This window comes from Lepidochelys olivacea, assembly GCF_965140295.1.
Source record: "Lepidochelys olivacea isolate rLepOli2 genome assembly, chromosome: 10".
Taxonomy (NCBI): Eukaryota; Metazoa; Chordata; order Testudines; family Cheloniidae; genus Lepidochelys; species Lepidochelys olivacea.
The window spans coordinates 12,325,001-12,339,541 of NC_140420.1; the positions used below are offsets into that span (position 1 = coordinate 12,325,001).

The following is a 14,541-nucleotide window of genomic DNA, read 5'->3' on the forward strand; positions in this document are numbered from 1 at the left end:
AACACGTTTTACATCAAACTGAAACATGTAATAAAAAGATACCTCTTACTCTGCATTGGTTCAGTACAGACGCAACAGCCACAGCAGATGGCTCCCGAGTTGCTCGGGATTCCCGTCTCTTGTTCAAAGAATCCTGTGTATTGTACATCTTCTATGCCTCTTCTTGAGAGTACGCTGTTTCGTCTGTCTCCGGGGCTTAAGATCAGGTGGGGCTTAAGATCAGGTGGGGCTTGCCATTACGTGCAACCCCCCCCCAACATTTTGTGTCCCCTACTTCAAATTCAAAAGAATGAAAAACAGGGGCAGCAATATTTGATAGTATATTGCAGGGGGAAGAAATCAGTAAATCACATTCTGTCAAGCTGCTGGGATTCCAGTATGTTGCTTGCCTTTTTCCAGGCCCTTGCTTCTGACCAGCATGGGGCTCCAGGCTCCATTTTCCCTTCAAGTGGTGCTGGGATTTTTGATGCTCCCTTGCAGTCTGGTATCTGTAGCCACTTGCTACCATATCTGTGCCTAAAGCCAATCCAGATCACTACTGGCCTTCTGAAGTTTCAGGGAAAACGTCACGTGAAAGGAGTCATGATACCATTTTTGAGGTCTAATATTAATGTATACACACCTGAACCCCTGTTATCTGAAGTTGTGATGTCCCCTACTATGCGAAATTTGCATTGGAAGGTTCCCCCATTTGTCTGAAACTCTGGTAGTGTAAATAAATTAAACATTTCCCAAATGAGCTTCTACTGGGTGCTTAGCATTATTATATTTTATATGAGAGGCAGTGTGGTCCAGTGGCCAGGAACAGGACTAGGATTTGGAAGACCTGGGTCCGTTTCCAGCTCTGTCACCACCCTGTTGTTTGATTTTGGGCAAGATAACTCGTAAGAAGGATGTGGATAAATTGGAGAGAGTCCAGCGAAGGGCAACAAAAATGATTAGGGGTCTAGAACACATGACTTATGAGGAGAGGCTGAGGGAGCTGGGATTGTTTAGCCTGCAGAAGAGAAGAATGAGGGGGGATTTGATAGCTGCTTTCAACTACCTGAAAGGGGGTTCCAAAGAGGATGGCTCTAGACTGTTCTCAATGGTAGCAGATGACAGAACGAGGAGTAATGGTCTCAAGTTGCAGTGGGGAAGGTTTAGATTGGATATTAGGAAAAACTTTTTCACTAGGAGGGTGGTGAAACACTGGAATGCGTTACCTAGGGAGGTGATAGAATCTCCTTCCTTAGAGGTTTTTAAGGTCAGGCTTGACAAAGCCCTGGCTGAGATGATTTAACTGGGAATTGGTCCTGCTTCGAGCAGGGGGTTGGACTAGATGACCTTCTGGGGTCCCTTCCAACCCTGATATTCTATGATTCATCTGTCTGTACCTCTTTCCCCTCCCACCCGTAGTCGTCTCGTCTATTTAGATTGTAAACTCTTTGGGGAAGGGGCAGTGTCATGCTGTGTGTCTGTACAGTTCCTAGCACAATGGGACCCCATCTCACTTGGTGCCTCTAGATGCTACCACTATATAAAACATTTTAGCCCTAGGGGAAAATAGTGATCTGCACTGTATAGAATAAAGAGGAAGCCAGTGTCCCTGTCCTGATGCTGGAAGGAACAGAGCGAATATGATAGTGATCTTTCCCAGAAATTTAAAAGGAGATTGATTCTATAATGGCGATAAGATACTGTCTTCATACCACAGCAGGTTTTTAAATGTGTGCTTGTCTGTAAATGAAGTGTAACGTCAGACTAATGAATTCACCAACTATGTCAGGAGAGCTAGTGAGCCCCTAGGACTGAGATTGTGTTTCAGTGCTGATTTAAGAATATGTTCTAGCAAGGGCATGTGTTATAAAAGGGAGGGAATATACAAGGCTGGTAGAGAGATAAGAACTGTAGTTTTGTGGCAATGCCTTTGAAAAACTAGACTGTATTACAGGAAGAAATTGGAGTGAACAAACTAGTGCCTAGCAGGTCAAAGTGGTCTCAACAGGGAAGGTGTCGGTAATCTCCAGTATTGTCTGATTTTTTCAGTTTAGTATCCAGCACATAATTGTGTGAAAGGAGCTAGGTTAAGGTGCTCAGATACTGCAGTGGTGAATGCAGCATAAAATCCTAGTTGAAGAGAGTGGGAGCCCCACCTTGTATCTTGTAAACATTTTCATGGAATGAAAGCGTCCTCTCACCAGGCAACCGAAGTGCGGTTAACTGTGATTTTGAACCTCTTCCCCTCCCTGGAAAGCAAAGTGAGGGCGAAGACTGGGGAGAAAACTCCCTGACTCAAGACCTGCCGGTTAGCCTGCCTGTGTAATAGGGGAGGGGAAGGAGAGTCCTGTGTTCAAATGATCCTGGGTACGTCGCCGCCTCAGGGAACAGTCCACACTCATAGATGCTAGTGTGTGGTATGTTTGGCAGGGACAACTTGCCTGATAAGCTTGGAGCGGGCGGTGTCTGTGATTCCAGCTGCTGGAGGGTCCTGGCCACATGGTGTAGAGTTTGTAAGGCTATTTTCTTCTTCAAGGGTGAGGGAAGGCAGGGAATAGCTTAATCCTCACCAGTGTGTGCGCCTCCCCAACTTCGATCTGTTTGAAAACTTCTGCTCCTCAGTCTGTTCCTCCCCCCAATTCTGAATGATCTTAACTCTTTTTGTCTCCATGATTGCAGGCTTCCCAGCCAATTCTCAGCACTGGCGACCTCTCATCCTCTTTAGGAGGCAGCTGCAAGGGGTGGTGCTGGGACATGAGTGCATGTTAGTTACAGATGAGACAGCCAGCAGGGGGCCACTGCGGAGCTATAGGGCACTACCGCGCTCAGAGTATAGCAGCATTCCAGCTAGCTGCCTGTATGCCCACACACATGCATACCGCTCTCACGCCCAAACCCAAGCAGGCTCGCCTTCCCTCACAAACACCCCTGCTGTCACGCACACCCACTTACACAGATACTCTCCCCCTCCTTCCCTGCCAGGACAAAACCTAGCAGCCAACGTCCAATAGGGAAGTTGCAGCTAATTCCTAGAGGGAAAGCAGAGCCAGGGAGCAGAGTGGCTTGAGCTGCTGGTCCTTTTCCTGTGGCGAAGGAGCTTCAGAGAGTGAGGAGCATACCTGCCAAGAGCTCCAGGACACCAGGGCTGCCTGAGATGGATGTTCAGAACTCAGCACTTTATATACCCTTCTACTTTGTCTGCAGAGTCCCTGTCACCAACATGTTTTCCATGGGAATATTACTGAAACAAGGAAGCTGAGTAGCAGTAAGGCCACTAGAGGGCACTAAAACAACTGTGAGATATTTAACCCTTAAGGTTCTGTCTCCCTCACTGACATTCTGCTCTAAAAAGAAAGAGGGGAAAATTTGTCTTTTATTTGCTGTTTTTTTCCTTACTGACTGATTGTGGGATCAAGGATGTAGTGTGAATTCTAGAGGGTAGGGAGTGTCAGGAAAATGTCAGGCAAGAGGCTGTAGGTTATTCAGGTGGCTGTAGAGTTAGTTAATAAGATGAAATTGGTGGATCACACACACAACCTTTAGGATCTTCAGTTAATACAGACGAATGTAATTGAAATGATAGAAAAATCAATGTACTTAAGCATAAGAATAAACCTTAAACCTTATGGCATACTTAAACCTTATGGGAACCATCAGAAACAAAAATGAAAGAAAAAAATAAGTAGCGATTCCCCCAAGAGGATGGAGTGGGGCCAGACTTCCTATGCGATTGTCCCGTGGCATCATCCCAGTGTCCCAGCTCAGGATGGTTTGACAACCTCTTATACACCTTTCCCTATTCCACCCACATACATCCAGGGCCATATTGAATCAAGTCAAGTCTCATCCCTTTATTCATATTTGGTATTCTGGGAGACGAATTTTAGGGTTCTGGTTGTCCATAATTACATTTCCAACCATTTGCATCCGTCCGTTTTGCAATAATTTAGGTACATCAATACAGTTAGCTCTTACTACAAAAATCCCCTAAGATGCTACCTCTTTGTGTTTTATTTATTTATTATCAAATGCATTACTAAACTATCACAAGAAGCATTGCTAAATTTTATAACCTTAGGTCAAGCACATATAATTCCATAACCTTCCGTCAAGCACAATAATACTCATGCTATCTTATACCAACTGCCAACTTCCACTAGGCCTCACTCCAGTTTAATGCTTAAGACCTATAGCCAAGCCTATTGTTAATGCATATATTTTAGTTCATGTACTTGTTTGTTACAGTTTGATAACTTCTATATTATTTTACCCAAAACTATAGACCCTCCGATATCAGGTCAGGGTCAGTGGTCAACAAAGTTAGTAGGTTGAACAGTCTTTCTGGTTAACAGAGCCATATAAGAAGAGTGTTTACTTTTCATAAATGCAGACATTGGCCACTTCAGTTCCTATTATTTTACCGAACGAGCCTGCAACACAACAACGTCAATTGAAATCTGGAACAGACTCTATAGCAAGCATCACGGTATCTGTAGGGAATGTTTCTAGCGGAGAGAAAAAGTGCCTGAGAGTCAGGACCCCTGGGTTCTCTGCCTGGCTTAACCAGTGAGCTGTTGTATGATAGTGATCAAGTCCTTTAGCCTCCCTATCCCTCAGTTTGTCTGTCTGTACAATGTTTAAACATTTAGCACATTTTTAGTGCTAAAGAAAAAATGAAGTTGGAATAATACCTACCGCACACTTGGGCTGAGATTATTTATTGTTTGTAAAATCACTTTTGAAACTCAGATATAATGGAAATGTAAAATATTATCATGTTAAACACCTTTTTATGCAGGCCACATTTCTGGACTTCAGCTGAGCAGGATGCAGTGAGAGCCAGGGTGAGCGGAGGTTTTGCTCATTTTAGGGTTATAAAGCTTTCTGCAGTCCAGGTGAAGATCATGTCTTTGAAACCACAAGTATAATATCAGTGTTGCCCTCTCACTTTGAAGGCATATTAATCCATTATTTTAGGATTTGACTCGCAGGTTAAGCTGCTCTAAATCTAATTCACCTTCAAGAAAAGTGTAAAATGACATGTCTCTACTTGCTTGGGACAGACTGATGCAACTCACTAAGGACTCCAGCACTGGAGTCCTGTGGACATCACAGACTTGTACTAATAAATTAGGCTGGCACTATGTGTCCTGCTGTAGTTTAAGGCTTCATTATAAACTCCTGCTATCAGGGGATTTAACATGCAACCATAAAACTTCATTTCTGGAGTTAAACTTAATAATGAAGGTGTCATCCAGGAGCAAGTTCTGCTCAGTTGAAACAGTGGTTCTCAAATTTTTGTACAGGTTACCCCTTTCACACAGCACGCCTCTGAATGTGACTCCCTGTTATAAATTAAAACACTTTTAAAAAAAATATTTAACACTATTATAAATGCTGGAGGTGAAATGGGGTTTGGAGTGGAGGCTGAGAGCTCGCGACCCCCCATGTAATAACCTTGCGACCCCCTGAGGGGTCACAACCCCCAGTTTGAGAACCCCTTAGTTAAGAGGTTGGGAGAAAGCAGCCTCTTCTTTGGCTGGTTTTCATTGCTGGAATTGTGACATTAATGCTCTGTAAGTGTACCATGTTCCATGTGTATATCTGCTGTGTTTTGCCTCCTTGTGCAGTTTGTAGGGACTCGGACCAGTTACACAGTTTGCTTACCGTGTTTGGATTTTGCAGGGTGACTATGACCACAGTAAAACCAAAGTGCTTCACTTCAGCATGAATCCAGCAAGCCTGGCCAAGCAGCAGCGAAAGGAGGAACAGCACCAGCTCCAGGAAGAGTGTGAGAGGCTGAGAGAGCTGGTCAGGGTCCTGGAAGGAGGAGGCTCCATCCCTGGGAATCTGGAGATGGTTGGAAGTTTGCAGTCATCCCAAGAAATTGCAGGTACTTTGCTGGCCTCTAGCCATGTGTCTATCTTATAGCTCTTATATACAGTAAATGAAGTAACCTTGGCTGGGCAGTATTGATAGAGGGCAGAAAGGAAATATATCCCTCCTTTCATGGCTGGACTTAGCTCTGGAGGTCTCGTGGATAGCAAAAAATAACTCAGCTGTGGAGAAATAAGTGGCTGAAATCTTTTCTGACCTGGTTTAAAATAAACAAATATTGTTTATCAGTATATATGTGCCCCATTAATCACAGTGAAATTGACTACTGCATGAAAATAAAGTACATCTACACTTCACAGAATATGAGACTCTCCTGAGGTACAGAGTCTTTCTTCTATTCAAATACAGGACTGAGACCTTACAATACAGTAGCTGTGAGGTTCAGCACCCTCCCGTACACAGTCAAAAACACTGTAAATCAAGGTAACAATATTAGCAAAGTCTGACTTGTCACCTAAAGCACTGAGAAGTGACCAGGCAGAGTTGATTCACACTGGAGAACCCAAGAGATCTAACTGTTGAATCTCTGACCCACATGTACTTGCCCTCAAAACTCCCTTGCTATAGCTGAAGAGAAAAATAAACCAATCTACACAATGGAAGGAAGGGCTGTGGGGAGCTAATGTGTTGTGATGTTGACAGTGCACGTAAGGCTAGTGCCTGCAGGGAATGTTGCTCTTTAAGGTGTGTGGCCCAGAAGACGGTGCTTTTCTCTGAGGCTGCATATGTAGGAAATTTGTGACCCATGAGCCTTCTCAGCCTTGGTGTAAAGAAATCCCCTGTGGAAGTGACTCTCATTGTTATGGCACGGAAGTATTCTGAACGTAGCCTGCTAGTTTTTCCATTAGCTCAAATGATAGTATTTCATTATTGGGTTTATCCCAACATCTCGGTGGATTATGGCACTAAATAAATACAAATAATTACACAGAAAATCTAGGTGGCATGTCTGAGTGAGGTATGGCATTAACTGCTTCTCTGTGGGGAGAGAGGGTTAAGAGGTCACTGAGGTTACAGGTACAGACTCAGTCCATCCACACTGTTTATCTATTTGTGGTAGCACCAACTAGGTCATGGTGCTTTCTGAACATTTAAGGAAGACTGTTCCCACTCCAAGGAGTTTCCAGTGAAAGGGTCCCAGAGAGAGGGAATTCTCAGGGATGGTGTTCGCAGTGCAATTCAAATCTGAATTTCACTGTGGCTGTTTAGTGCCGGTCTCCCATTATGCTTCTGCACAGTCCAGTGTGTCTAATGCTGCAGATATATATGTGGGTGTCACTGCCCCCCAAACCCAGAGGGTGCTGTTACCATCAGTGGCAGAGAGGATGAAGAGGTGAGGTCATATATTTGGCTCTGCCACTGCTGAGTGAATCTCTGGGGTATAATATAGAGTAATTAGACCATTTCCTCTGAGGGGAGGGAGGTGTATTTCTCATGTATGCCCCCTGTTCATTTTTATTCCGCATCCTGTCCCTCAGTTTGCTTGTAGCTGTTCGTCAGGCGTCTCTGTGCCAGAATGCTACCAAGTTTGTCTCTAGCTCACAGGGGATACATTTTTAAGTTGTTTTCTATTCTTTCTTTGATTCTGACAGTAAAACAAACAGCTCTCTGGGTTTCAGTTTATTTTCAGCTTGTCATGTCTAGTGTGTTTGTGTCCCTTCTCTTCCGAGCCCCCTGCTATGTCATTCTGACTTTTGTTTGCTGACTTGTATAGAAGAGAGACCATCAGTCTAGCTGGGGTCGGGTATGCTTTTGGCTGCAGTCTAGCGGTTGTTTATCACAGTCACAGGAGGGACCTTTGGAGCCTCCAGGTGCATCTCGGTGCATATGGAAGTATTCATGTAAACAAAATAGAAAAAATAGCTAAGAGGAATGCACCGAGGAGGACCCCTGGATGGAGGGTGTGATCAGAGGAAACAGATGTGTTATTGGTTTGTATAAAGGAGAAAAAGAAGAGCCCCCTTTTCTCATGTTTCATGACCACGTGTGAATCATTCTCATGTAGACACACTGCTGACAACAATGCAGTAATTAGTTTAACACCTTTATTTTGCTGCAGAACCATGCTGGTTTTCAATGGCATAGTCTTGTAGCCATTGAAAAGAATGGCAATATTGGGATGTGCCAGGTATGTTGGACTATTCAGGTGGAGCGCTATTTGAAGGCATGCATGATACTGTTAGATCACTTAGCACTGAAAGGGTTAGTTACGCCTGTTACTCACAGTCCTAGGGATGCTTAGAAAACATAGATGAATATGTCACCAAAAAACCAAGCCCAGGTTTTCCCAAGGTGGGGAATGAGAGATTCCCCTCTTTTTCTTTTCATGGGGATGAAATCATAAGAACATTGCCTACAAGAAATGGTGGTGAAGCAGTCCTGCCATGTGCCTTCCAGTGTAGCTTGTATACAAGATGCAACTGAATGGCTTGCTGGGGAAACTCTCTTTGTTCACATTGACTGTCATCAGTGTTACTGGAGCTTATGGTGAACAGTAAGGGGCAGATTTTCACTGAAGCCACAGGGAGCTGACGTTTCCATGCAAAATGTCATGAACTGGAATGATATTTGCATCACTTTTTGGGACAGTTGTTGTATCTACCTGTGCAAGGAGATGGGCAAGTTCAGCACTCTAAACTTCGGAGGTGGGCAAACCCTCCAGGTCAGGGCTGAACTGTATTGGTGGAGTTGGATAGGTCAAAACCTAGGACTGATTCCTCCTCCTCCTACAGGAAAAAAGTGGCTGTGTAGGTCTGGGTCAAAAAGACAATGAAGGTCCATGTATAACTTTGCATTCTAGTGCTTGGCAGGTACGTAAATATAAAGTTTGATTGTCACATTCTGCTAACCCTTGTCCTTTAACAGTACCCATATACACTGAATGGGTCACTGTCAGAGATGAGAAATATGGGTGGCCTTTAGCCAGTTGTCTTTGCTATGTTCAGCAAGCTTGTCTGAGCTGCAATTATGCTTAAGGTTTGAAGGATTATAATTACAGCAACCAAAAAAGACATTAAGGACGATGATGTTGATGGTTTTGATAATAATGTGTTGGCTATTATTAAATTTTCTCATTGGGCTGGAATGTAGCACGTTTTCTCTGACCACGGTTCCAATTCCTGGAGAGGTAATAAGGAAGTTATTATGGTGGACGCTAAAGCTCATTAAATGTGACTCTATTAAAAATCAAGGTTATATTGGACTTTAAATCTCTTTGAGCATAACCACTGGAGGCTGCAGCACAAGTTGGCAACTTGCCATGGAGTTCAGTGGTCCTTTTCTCTCATTTATGCCGTAACAGTCTCTATTAAAATGGATAAGATGGCTATTGCAAAGGCGAATTTTGGACAGTATGAGCTATAACCACTTATTGTCCTCTATCCTGCAGTATAAAAATGGGACACAGGACCGTGTAGTATTAATGGGGCAGAGCTGTGGCAGCCCCATTATTGGAATGGGCTATAACTTTATGGGTGGTTTGTTTCTCTCTTGGTGCCATCTCGGATCTGGATTGTCTAACAGTGGAGTGTGGACCAAGGTCAGGCTGCCATCTGGTGAGTTCTAATTTTCCTGTCCCAGAAACAGGAGTGCAAACGGTAATAGCTTTGAGAAGGTGGGGAAGGGAAGCAGTGCCCAGGCTTGGAGTAAACTCCAATCGTTTTACCTTCTCTGTTTCCTAAATTTCTTCCCACTCCTTTTCCTATTTTCCTGTTCCATGCTGTCTCTTCCATTCCTTTCCTTCCTTGCCTCATTTTTGTTTCCTCTTTCCCTCCTGCCCTCCTTTTTTTGGCTCTTTTGTATGTTTATGATTGGCCTCTGGTTTTATTTTCTGGCATTTCCAGAGCTACCCGTTCTAGAGGTGGAGTTAAATCTTAGTTAGTAGTGGATAGATATGTGGCAGGACTAGCCAACTGGGTCAGTTTGTTTATGTCACTAGCCAGGGGTGGGAAAGGGAGAGAATACTCAGGTTGCTGAATGTTCCTTATACGTATCTGCTTTCCCACCGTAATCCCTGCTTAAAACCAGTATTGTGTTTAGCTGAAGGTGGATATTTTTCATGAGGAATCCAAGGGCTCTCTTTCCTGTTTTAAATGTGTTTTTTTTAATACTAAATCTGGTAATAGCCTCCCAAAATGTTTTATTCCAATCTGATTATGGGAAGTTATATTCCCTATTTTGTTCTGAACCCTAATTCAGGGATAAGAGAATGATCTGGGTGTCTTCTGATTTGGGCCATAAGCCACATACAGTCCAGGCTGTTACTGCCTTCTGCAAGGATGAGCGTATAAGTAGGACATCTCCCTACATTTAGGCCAAACTGGGAGCCCTCTGGAAAAAGGACCAAGGTTTCCCCCCATTACAGTCCACTGAAAAAGGAAGCTACAAGTCCATTTCATAGGTACAGTGTTCTGTTTGAGTGTTGCCAATGGAATTTTGAGTCCTTCACTTGCAAAGGGACTGGGAGATCTCATTATAAAACAGGTGGTTGATCTGAAAGGAGCTGCTGTGTCTGCTGCATAGCAGAGGCTTTCCCCATCATCACTGCCAAGGCAGGGCCTTGTAATGGAGATTATTAATTGGAATTAAATTGGGTAATGAATTAATATTAAAATAATCTAATTTTGTTGAAGTGACAAGCCAGAGCTAGTAAAATTTGTCACTGTCCACCATGTCTGCGCTGGTGATGAATGTGTGTCTGACTGCAAAGGAGGCCAGAAAGGGAGTGGATGGCATTTAAAAGTTGCACCTGTTGTCCACTGTTAGTCCCCTTGTTTCCTGTTACCTGTTTATATTAGAGGGCCTGCACCTGTAAATTAAAAACAGAATCTGTCTGAGAGAGGATAGTTCGCAGATTTTTCTGTGCTTTAGTTTCTTTTGCCTGCATCCATACCACACTATGCTGTTTTTTCTCAGATCTTGCTGGTTGTGCCAGGTGGGTGCTTCAGGAAGTGATGTTGGGGCCTCAGTAGGTGAAACTTTTCCCTCTGAGTCAGTAACAAGCTAATTCCCTGTTCTAATGATAGGGAGCGGGGTACTGTTGCAGGTTCCTTATTTCTAATGAGACCTAAAATCAAAGTCCAGGCCACTTGCTGTCACTAAAGGTGTCGTACCACTTTTTTTGGAAGAGTAGGTTGTTAACCTTGGTGTCCTGGCCAAATTCCAACCGAAATCTGCTTACCCTCAATCCCCCTGCAGTTTATAGAAAGCATTCTGTCGCTTTCTGTCTTAAACTGTTTGTAGTGTTGCTGTACGCTGATAATCTGCTGCTTTCTTCCACTCCAGAGGTGGCTGCATTTCAGTGTTGGGGGAAAGGATCCTGAGCCCTTATCAGCCTCACAGACATGATGTGAAGCTTTAATGTCCAAAGCATTTGGAGACCCCCCGGATGAAAGATTCAGTAGAAAGGCAGACTATTGTTAGAATTATTGGGATGCAGTGTTGCCTAGTGGATCAAATACTAGACTGGGACTCGGGAGACCTGGTTGTGCTACTGGCCTGCTGGATGACTTTGGACAAATCACATCACCTCTCTGTGCCTGAGTCTCCCCATCTGTAAAATGGGGGTAATGATGCCGTCGTCCTCTGTATAGTGCTTTGAGATCTACAGATGAAACGTGCTATACCAGAGCTAAGTGTTATAATTATACTGCTTCTTGTGGAGTTAATTTCTCCAATTCAAGCTAGATAGCTCCTATGTTGGTCTGAATGATACATTAGAGCTGTGAATGAGCCGATAATGGACTGTTCATGAGAGAAAAATCATCCTGATTTCCCTCTCTATCATAACCCTGTCCCATCATTCCAACCCAGGGCTATACATGGCTAGTTGGTATTGCTGTGTGTACCTTCGTTTCCCCGACGTGGTGGTTCCTGCGTTTCAGTATTGACTAGGTTATAGCTGGTATCTATAAATTGCCTGTAAATGCCCTTCACATTATACTGAATGATAATATGTTATAACAGCAGTTCTCAAACTGTGGGTCAGGACCCCAAAGTGGGTAGGGACTCCATTTTAATGGGGTCGCCAGGGCTGGCTTGGACTTGCTGGGGCCCTGGGCCGAAGTGTGAGTCCCACCATCCGAGGCTGAAGCCTGAGGATTTCAGCCCTGCGTGTTGGGACTCAGGTTACAGGCCCCCTGCCTGAGGCTGAAACCTTGGGCTTCAGCTTCCTCTCCTGCCTTCACCCCCGGATCAGTGGGGCTAGGGTGGGCTCAGGTTTCGATCCCCCATCTTGGGGTCTTGTAGTAATTTTTATAGTCAGAAGGGGGGTGAGGTGCAATGAAGTTTGAGAACCCCTGAGTTCGAATGAAATTGAACAGCCCAGAAATACAGGGAAAACATCTTACACAATGAAACTATAACTCTGCGAGTGCCTTGTGCGTTCCGAGAACCAGCAGCTCTATGTTCTTTTAATTGCACATGCTGTGCTCTTCTTTTGCTGGGACACTGAAATTACTGCACATGCTTATAAGAGCCATGTCCCCAGATGTGTGTGGAAGCATGCTACTCAGAAGGGGGTAAAAGCCAGGCATACTTATGGAAACCTTGCAAGATAAAGAATACGTTACCTTTACTGTATATAACTCCTCTCCTCCAGATGGATGCCAAAGCTCTTTATAGACAGCACAGGAATGAAGTCACCCACCACTGAAATACATCTACCTCTTCAGTGGAAACAGTGTACCCATTCTATGGCAGCACGTCACAGGTCAATGGAAGAATGAAAGAGACAGGATCCAGAGCCTTACTTAGTCTGTGTGCATTGAAGAATGAGAACATAGGCAATCCAATGGCAGCTACTAACTGAATAAATCCCAGGGGATGCCTCCGTCTTGCAAGTTGTTGGAACTGTATGAGTGATGTGAGGGCTCTGGTAAGACACTGAAGGGACTTTAAAAATCCAACAGCTGTCTGGGGAGTCAGAGGTTTGTAATAAATCCTGTAACTTAGTCCTTTTGTAGCCACTGAATCTGTAATACTTGGCATCAATCAAAGGTTACCCCATGGAGTGCACTTATCATTCCATGCGAACAGAGGAGCTGCAAGTTTTCTTCCTTCCCCTCCTCTTCAGTAGGATTCATATGTGGACTTTTAAAAAGCTAGCAGTCTTTTTGCTCATATGGGGGGGAGGGGCCATGCTTTGCTGTGTTTATAGAGCTCTAGAGATCCCTCACATTATATACAGTGTGTTTCTATTTTACGTACTTAAATGTTTTCAAAGCACCTCTCGCCATCTCTCTGGGCACTGCATAAAAGTTAAAAACCATAATTAAAATAAAACTGGAGCCGTTGGCCCAGAGAAAAGTAACCATTTTGCCAAGAAAAAGAGGAAGCAAACTAGCCCCAAAAGGAAGAGGTGATGAAAAAGGAAATATAAAATGGACGCAGATGAAGCTACCCAAATAAAAAGACCTTGTACTGAACCTTGGTGCCATTTACAAAAGGACTGTGATGGGCAGGGAAGGAGTCCCATAGGTGGGGACCCTGAATCCAGAATTCCTTGCTGCTGATCTAGATGAACCTCCGAATGGAGACTTTAGCAAACATCCATCAGTCTTTCAGGAACATACTACGGGGGTGAAATAGTCACTCATTCCTCATGTAGATACCATTTTAATCACAGTAGACTTACATGACATAGCCTTGTTTTTGTCTCTGAAAGGGAAGGTGTGATGTTTGCCTTGGGTGGGGGACGGGTAGAAGGAACTATTCTCGTTTCTGGGACCATATAAGTTGAAGGACAGTAGGTGGATATTGCTGGAGAAGCATACGCTGGGATAGGCCAGTTTCTGACATACACCTTGCTATATGTGTTGATGTAGAAGAGACACAATGATAGCAACTTTACATTTTTACATCTCTGCTTTGTGTGGGCTCACAGGACTGATTGTGGTTCTTTCCTCCCAGACCAGCAGTAGCTGAGAAAAATGCATAGAGGAAACAAATAAGCCCCATTCCTTGCTGTCAAAAGTATCCTTTCAGGCTTCAGGAGTATCCTCATCAGTCTCTTCATGGAGGAAGTAATGCCAAAGGGACGGGGAGAGAAGTCATTGAGCAATGAAGGGATCAAATGGTCCCTCTCGTCATGTTCAAATTTCCCTCCTTCCCACTATATCTGGCACCAGATGCAATCTGCCATATTGTAGACAGGACCCATGATGTCCATGGTTCTTGTATGTCCGTCTCCGGTGATGGTTTCTTTATAATCCACATACAAGATGTCAGGTGTCAATACGTTTAGCCTGTAGGCTTCAGTAACTTGGCAGTTCTATTTGCTTAAGAGCTTTGCCTTGTGTGTGTTTGAAACCAGATCCAAATATGCTGATTGTACAGCTCCTGTCTTGGTGTCATTGTTAAATGTCTGGATGCTTCTGCTGGATTCCTCTCTGCAGCCCTGCAGATCCCTTTAAGAAAGAGAAATTCATTGTGATCTCAAACTGCCCTTTGGATCCTGTGCGGTTGTAATATAAGCTGCCTGTTAAAGCAGTTTACATCACAGAGCAGCCTTTGATTAGGGATGATGTGCCATAAGGCCTCTGGTTGTACACAATTGAAAATGCTCTTTCATTCATCAGCAGGAATGACAAGAAAGGCTTGTGCTGATGTCTCAAATTCGGGCCTATACAAATTCCCTGACATTAGAAAAACCAGACTGCCAATGTG

General features: G+C 44.0%; 1 protein-coding gene across 2 annotated transcripts in view; it reads left to right on the forward strand.

The window, feature by feature from the left end:
- The window catches only part of MAD1L1 (mitotic arrest deficient 1 like 1), a 562,567-nt gene that overhangs the window by 384,091 nt on the left and 163,935 nt on the right, over window positions 1–14,541 (forward strand). For both annotated transcript variants that reach the window (XM_084642266.1, XM_084642267.1), the window contains exon 16: window positions 5,665–5,872. In XM_084642266.1, the coding sequence (XP_084498392.1) occupies window positions 5,665–5,872 (208 nt within the window). The remainder of the gene's footprint in view (window positions 1–5,664; window positions 5,873–14,541) is intronic.